Source organism: Carassius auratus, chromosome 23 (assembly GCF_003368295.1).
Source record: "Carassius auratus strain Wakin chromosome 23, ASM336829v1, whole genome shotgun sequence".
Classification (NCBI taxonomy): Eukaryota; Metazoa; Chordata; class Actinopteri; order Cypriniformes; family Cyprinidae; genus Carassius; species Carassius auratus.
In genome coordinates, this window is record NC_039265.1 from 263,977 (window position 1) to 271,787 (window position 7,811).

At 36.9% G+C, this 7,811-nt stretch overlaps 1 protein-coding gene across 1 annotated transcript; it reads left to right on the forward strand.

The window, feature by feature from the left end:
- The first annotated feature begins 2,455 nt into the window (after nucleotides 1-2,455).
- Nucleotides 2,456-6,480, forward strand: LOC113040848 (serine/threonine-protein kinase pim-2-like). The gene is made up of 9 exons (XM_026199054.1): nucleotides 2,456-2,474; nucleotides 2,786-3,106; nucleotides 3,299-3,946; nucleotides 4,339-4,433; nucleotides 4,985-5,035; nucleotides 5,173-5,554; nucleotides 5,743-5,910; nucleotides 6,057-6,188; nucleotides 6,306-6,480. The coding sequence occupies exons 1-9, from the start codon at nucleotides 2,456-2,458 to the stop codon at nucleotides 6,326-6,328; spliced, it is 1,839 nt and encodes a 612-aa protein (XP_026054839.1). The 3' UTR covers nucleotides 6,329-6,480.
- The last annotated feature ends 1,331 nt before the right edge of the window (nucleotides 6,481-7,811 follow it).

The following is a 7,811-nucleotide window of genomic DNA, read 5'->3' on the forward strand; positions in this document are numbered from 1 at the left end:
AAGTAAGAATGAGTGAGGAATGATAGGGAGCGACGGAGCGTGTGTTCCAATGAACAACAACTCCCATGAGCCTTACGCTCTTTCCCGACGTCATCAAAGTCCGTCTTATGTTATTATTTTGATTGAGTGACCCCTGGTGGCCAAAAATTCCATATTGTAGGTTTAATAAATTTGCTTTAATAGGAATCAATCTATATAGTTTTTTCTTTCAGTTTTACATTTGTTCATTCAATTTCTTGAATGCTAAATACAGCTATTGTATCTGAAAATAAAGCACTGTTTGTTTTATTTGTATATTTTGTGTATTTGTAATGTGTATATTTGTTCTTATTTTTTAATAACAAAGATAAAATACTACGATTTTATTAATAAGATAAGATTTTCAATAATACGTTTTATATAATATTATAATAATTATAGAATATTATATATATAATTATATAATATATAATACAATTTTATCTTCACCTAATTTGACCCTGAAAGGCTTTTTTTTTTTAAATAGGGAAATTAGTTTGGCTGTACTGCTCAGACAACTTGCAGAATAGTAAAACCAGCATGACAAAGAATCGTGATATTTCTAAAAATAAAACCGTGATATGATATTTTTTCCAGACAAGACAAATCTGTTATTGTGCGTATACTATTCTGTGTACTTTTTAAGCCCTACGAAAGGCACAAAAACATTATAAAGCACCATAAAGTTGAATATAATAAAACCATAATCATTCTTGCATTTCGATGCATCACTGGTTATTTTTTGTCACTTAAGTTTTAATCAGGCTTTTTGTCTGGCTGGGCAAGAAAATTCTAGAGCCATTTTTCAGTAAACTTGCAAGAGGCTTGGAGGCAGGTCAGCTAACGAGTAACTACTGTACATCAGGGAGGAAATGTGTCTGTCCAATTTTTGCAGAATTGGGATCTGATTGACCCATTGAATCTGATTTTAAGACATTTAAGATTTTTTAAGGCCTTGTGAAACGATTCGCGTCTCCAATACGCATTCATCCACAAATGACTTAAGCTGTTAACTTTTTTAACGTGGCAGACACTCCCTCTGAGTTTAAACAAACCAATATCCCGGAGTAATTCATTTACTCCAACAGTTCACTGACTGAACTGCTGTGAAGAGAGAACTGAAGATGAACACAGAGCTGAGCCAGATAACTTTTTGAGCAACATATCAGAATATCAGAATTTGTGTGACTGGAGTAATGATGCAAATAATAATAATAATAATAATAATTTTCAATAAATTAAATTTTGAAATATATTAAAATAAAAAACAGTTATTTTAAATAGGCTAGTAAAAATATTTACATTTTTTTACTGTTTTGCTGAACATTATCAAATAAATGTAGGCTTGGTGAACAGAAGAGACTTCTTAAAAAAGAAAAAGAAAAAAACATTAACAACTTACTGTTTTAAGCTTGTTTTTTTTTACACGTCACCCGCGTAATCTACGCCCCAGCTCTTACCTTTTCCTCCGTGTCCGTCAGCTGGAAGTTGACCGTTACAGAACAAAATTACGTGCACGCGCATTTAACGTTGAAGTGCTGAGAAAGTGACGCACGCAGCTAGTTTAAATGTTATTTGTCCCGTGCCCTCTTTCAAAAAATCGGTCAGTAAAAAATTATCACCATTTGCTAAGAAAACTATTTATTTGTTTAATCCTGGCGACGTCCTCACAACGTGCTGTGTTTGCTTGGAAAGACTGCTGACGAACACTTTTAAGAAGAGATGCACTGACTCACAGGTAACGTTACTCTCTCTCTCTCTCTCTCTCTCTCTCTCTCTCTCTCGCTCTTTCCAATTAGTCTGGTATCAATGGCCTCCATTACTAGGTCTAAAATTAAGTTTTGGAATTAGCAATGGAAAGTTGGAAATTAATCCTAATTACATAGTGTTTTAAGTACAAAAACTATATATTGCCTTGCAATATATAATCTGATGTCTTGTGGTAACCGTAATATGAGCGGAGTAATGGACGCTTCGCGTCGTGCGCGTCAACACCTCAGGTGTGTATTATTTTCTAAGTATTCACGGCCGTTGATTATTCCTTACATATATAACAGTAAAGACCGCTAATTTACTCTCTTTCAAATAATGCGATTATGTGAGGCCAATCCACACAGCGCGCCCAGTGTACACGTGACGTCACAGAAAGTTCATTGACGTCACAGTGAAGCGTTCTACAGCCCGAGTTCAGCGTCGAGCCTCACAACTAATCTGATCTCGTGTGGGTCAGTTCAGCGAGAATCCGAGCAGAAGCAAAGATCATCCCGTAAGAAAACACTCGAGTCGATTGCTGATTTTCCAGCGTTTCTCCAGCGCGGGAGTCAGTGGAGTCAGCTCTAGTGTTCAGTGTTAGTAGATGATACACTGACAGCTGGAGGAAACACCGACCCTTCAGGAGCAAACCCTAACTTCTTCTTCAGCAGCAGCAGCAGCAGCTATGGAGAACAACCCAACAGGTCAACAACAAACTTCAGATTGTCAAATATCATTTGACTTATTTTTCACAGGTTTCACACACCAGGAAAATAACTATAAAAAAAATCCTTGATTCGAATAATCATTTTGTTAATTGTTTAATTTTGTAATTTGTTACTAACAATGTAATTAATATATTTTTTTATTCCATTTTGTGAAATACTTCAGTTATACAGTATAATATATAATATAGTACTAATGTAGTTTGTTGTGGCATTTCATGTTAAATGTAAATTTTAATTTAGTTAAAGTCAGCTTAGTAACCATAAATATTTATTTATTTTATTTACAGAAAAAGCATCAAAACACAACAATAGATTTTGTGCATTCTTCAAAAAGACATGGCGTGCTGTGAAAAGCGGAGACAAGTGTCGACGTGGAGGCAACAGTGTGGTCCCTCATCAGTCTGTGTCCGACACAGATTCAGCTGATCCTCAGTGTGGTCCGTCCGGCCTCGAACCAGCGGCACATTGGCATCTAGCTGATCCACAGCCAGGTCCCTCCGGCCTTGAGCCAACAGCCCTACAGGAGCAAACTGATCCTCCACCGCGTCCATCCAGCGTCACACCGGTGAACTGTGATGAAGAACCAGCTGATCCTGAGCCAGCTGAAGGTGGGTCTACTGTAATTTTAATTCTGTCCTGTTTCTCACACTTGTGTCTAGTGACCCTGTTGAGTATGTTTATTTAACTATTATTTGCAATAAGTTGGAAAGTTTATCCTTTGTGTCTAGCCTCAAAATGTGATTTCTAATATCTGTTGGAAATTTGTAACCATCATTTCATTTTTTTTTTTGAAAATCAAGCAAACAAGAAGAAGAAGAAACACATCTGTGCATTCTTCAAAAGAGCGTGGCGGGCTGTAAAACGTGCAGCAACACAACAGAAAAAGCACAACAAGGTGGCTCCACTTTGTCCACAGCTTGACACAGATTCAGCTGATTATCAGCCGGATCCAAACGTCATTGAGTCGACGGCTCTACAGGATCTCACTGATCTTCAGCCGGATCCAAACGTCATTGAGTCGACGGCTCTTCAGGATCTCACTGATCTTCAGCCGGATCCAAACGTCCCTGAGTCGACGGCTCTACAGGATCTCACTGATCTTCAGCTGGATCCAAACATCATTGAGTCGACGGCTCTACAGGATCTCAATGATCTTCAGCCGGATCCAAACATCCCTGAATCGACGGCTCTACAGGAACCAGCTGATCCTCCAGAAGATCCTCAGTCTGGTTCATCTGAGCCTGATCAAGATCCAGATGTTTCAGAGAGGACAGCTGTCGTAGGAGCATCTGGTCTTGTGGCAGTGGGTCTGCAGGATCCAGCTGATCCTCTTCCAGGCCCGTCTGCTCTTGATCCAGTAACCCCCAAATTTCCAGGTGCATCCAAGTATAGACGAATCACAGATCAAACCCATTTCAGAGCAGCCTGTTTCACCGATCCAACTCCTGGTGAGACTATGTCCACTTGTTAACCTTTTCTTGTTCCTCCACTGATTGTTTCACATCTGTGTCTAGTTAACCTGTAGTCTGTGTGTTTATACACGTATGACTAATTCCTCAACGATATTCCAAACATAAAGGATAAATCTAGTGCTCTGACCAAGTAGTATTATTTTCATTTAATCCGAAATCACATACTGTCTGAGTAGGTTCTTCATTTGATTTTGAACTTACTTTATATTCAATTTCGGATGCAGCGTTAGTCTCAAACATTGAGCATATTTAGTGTGCATGTATCTGATGTGAACTGGATGTGTTTGTTTATTCAAGCACTGCTATTGGACTTTATGTAAAACTGTGAATCTCATATATTAACAAGCTTTCTTTGTTAATTTTTGCAGTTCCTTTTGATGAGATTTATGAAGTGGGAGAAGAGATTGGAGAAGGAGGCTTCGGCACTGTGTATGAGGGGATTTCCAAATTTCTACGTGAGCAGGTAGAATCACCACTTTATTCATCAATCTATTTAGACCATATAGATAAGTGCTTAGAATAGAATGAAATTTAAATGGAAATATTTGTGATAATGACAATATGTAACTCTGGACCACTAAACCAGTATTAAGTCACACAAGTATATTTGAATGCCTAACATTCTATGTAAATATTTTGTGAATTTATCACCGTAAATATATAAAAACTTACATTTTCATTAGTAATATGCATTGCTAAGAACTTCATTTGGACAACTTTAAAGGCTGTTTTCTCAATATTTAGATTTATTGCAACCTCAGATTCCAGATTTTAAATAGTTGTATCTCAGCCAAATATTGTCCTCCTAACAAACCATACATCAACATGAAGCTTATTTATTCAGCTCTCAGATGATTTATAAATCTCAATTTAAAAAAAAAACATATATATAATTAATGTTAATTTGCAGATTCAATACGATCAGTTTACCCATCAGTAACATCTAGTGCACTTATTAATGTATTTATTAATTTGTTTGATTTTTCATTTATTCAATATATTTATTTTTTGCAGGTTGCCATCAAATTCATCCCCAAGTGTGAAACAGACCGGTATATTGAAATAGTAAGTTGACATAACTCAATGAACACATTTAAATACAAACTACTGTACATACAAATTATAATTTAATACAAATAAAAACGCAGATACAATTTAAATGTGATATTGAACTCTTAATTACTGATCTCTCTTTTCTGAAGCCTGGCTGTTCAAAGCCGCTGTTTGCAGAAGTGGCTCTAAACTTGCTGCTGAAACGGCCTCCGTTAAGCCCCTACATTGTGCACATGCTGGAATGGTTTGAAGAGGACAATCAGTTCATCCTGATCCTGGAATATCCACAACCCTGCAAGGACTTGCTCAAATTCATGGTTAACAATATGCAGCGAGTGAACGAATCACAGACTCGTAGGCTGATGTACCAAGCGGTGCTCGGGGCCAAGCACTGTCTTGACCGAGGCGTCTTCCACCGTGACATTAAGTTGAATAACTTTCTGATCAACACAAACACTAACCAAGTCAAACTGATAGACTTCGGCTGCGGTGACCTCGTGAAAACATCAGGGTACTTGGGTGATTTTACAGGTGAGTTTGACGTTTTGTGCTACTGTTGCAGTAAGGCCTAAGAGAAGCCAAACTTTTGTGTATTCATTTAATAATATTTAATAATAACAATGACCTGATGTGTGAAAATGGACATTTGGTCGAGTTGATGATGACTTTTGTAGGTAAAATGTTTGCTCAACCTGAATATCTCTTGCTTTTATGAACAGGAGTCTGCCCACCTGAATACTACAAGGACTTAAAATACGAAGCAGGGCCAACAACCGTCTGGTCTCTGGGCAAAATGATGTACACAATGGTGTGCAGATGTCAGCCCTTTAAAAGTCTAGAAGACATGATGCATGGCAGTTTGAGTTTTAACATCAGCATTTCCACAGGTGTGAGAGAACAATGTGACAGTAACATTGTTAAACCAAAGCATTATTCATGCTACAAATTTCAGAAGCTTCTTCACTTGACAACATTAACAAGTTACATGGACATAAAAGAATATACATGACTAACCAATGAAAAACTTGAACAGAATTGCAGGATTTGATAAGCCGCTGCCTGGCTTATCACCCAACCGAGAGAGCAACTATTGAGGAGATCCTACAGCATGAATGGTTTCAGCAGGGACAGATGTTAGGAGTAGCACAGGATCAGATAGTAACAGGTAGGATAAGATAACTTAGGAGGGAAGGAAGATAATGACAGTAATCCCTCTTCTGATAATTGCTGTCACAATTTTAAACTTTACATTTATTCATCTTTACATGTATTCATTCTGCAGATGCCCCAAAATGTCCCCGGTGAGATTTATATTGTGATTATAAATCTAGTGACTGAAGAGGTATCATATCGATCACAAGTGCAATATGGAGTACCACAAGGCTTAGTACTAGGATCATTGCTTTTCATGGGCGTGGGGTTGTGTGTGTGGGTGGTAGGGAGAATGAAGTCCTCCTTTAGCCAATAAATGCATTTTTATTACATTTCCATATTTAAAATGTTATAAATACTTTTTTCTCACTTCTGATGACCACATACGTGCAAGCCATTCCAGGCATTGTTATAGGTCGTACGCGTCGAGAATGCATGCAAAAAAAAATAAAAATAATTTATTCATCTTTTACTCCCCTCCAAGTTACCCTATAGCACCATTTTGGAGAGTATCACATATGAAAACAATGTATGCTGTTCTGTGTCAGTTGCATCTTATGCGAGATACACTCTTTACGTTGTGTACACAATGATCTGAACAAAAACAACATATCAATGCAAAACATACATGTACATACATTGCATACGTTGTTTACGTATGTTAAACTCTTAAAAATAGTGCTATAGGGTGACACCAAGGAGTCACAAAAAGTGTTCTCATAGCTTAAAATTACAGTTGAACCACTGATGTCACATGGATTATTTTAATAGGAGTTGAAAATTAGCACTAGCTATAATCTCTATATGCTGCACATCAGTTACAGGCTTTGTATTGTAACTATGTTTGCTTGTATGGTCCCTGTTAAATAAACTTTAAATAAATAAATAAATAATGATCTCATTGCTACGTTTCTGAGCCTTGATCGTGTAAGGATCCTTGCTGTCTATGGAAGGTCAGAGAGTTCTTGGATTGTTAATCCGAGAAAATGAAAGAAAGGAAATCACTCTCTGCTCTTGACTGAATAACTTTGTAGCTTTAACAAGTATCCACAGTCAAAAAAAAATTATTCAGACACCAGATATTATTTTTTATATTTGGTTGCAGGACACTATAGTTCATTTATATAAGTGAGTATAGCTAAATAAAGTAAACTGTGACATATTGTACCCAAAAATTCTTCATACAGTAAAATTGATCAAACAAATTTAGGACCATAAATTATTCAGACACTTTGGCCTGACCATGTTTTGCTTAAGTGTTTTTTCTTTAATTGCTAATGCAACCTTTTTACACCACAGACTGAACAAAACTAAGCAATGCTTGGTAATTGTATTGATAGTTGTGTAAATATTGTCATATTAACAGTTGTCTGAAGTTTTGGTTGATTGTAATCCATTACATATCTTTCTATTAAAGGGGGGGTGAAATGCTATTTCATGCATACTGAGTTTTTTTACACTGTTAAAGAGTTGGATTCCCATGCTAAACATGGACAAAGTTTCAAAAATTAAGTTGTACGTTTGAAGGAGTATTTCTGTTCCAAAAATACTCCTTCCGGTTTGTCACAAGTTTCTGAAAGTTTTTTTCGAGTATGGCTCTGTGCGACGTTAGATGGAGCGGGATTTCCTTATATGG

What these genes read in the sequence shown, in the direction of transcription:
- LOC113040848 (XM_026199054.1), top strand. An exon ending in TGATCCTGAGCCAGCTGAAG is followed by an intron (nt 3,107 to 3,298) that starts GTGGGTCTACTG and finishes TTGAAAATCAAG; the next exon opens with CAAACAAGAAGAAGAAGAAA. An exon ending in GTACTTGGGTGATTTTACAG is followed by an intron (nt 5,555 to 5,742) that starts GTGAGTTTGACG and finishes TTTTATGAACAG; the next exon opens with GAGTCTGCCCACCTGAATAC.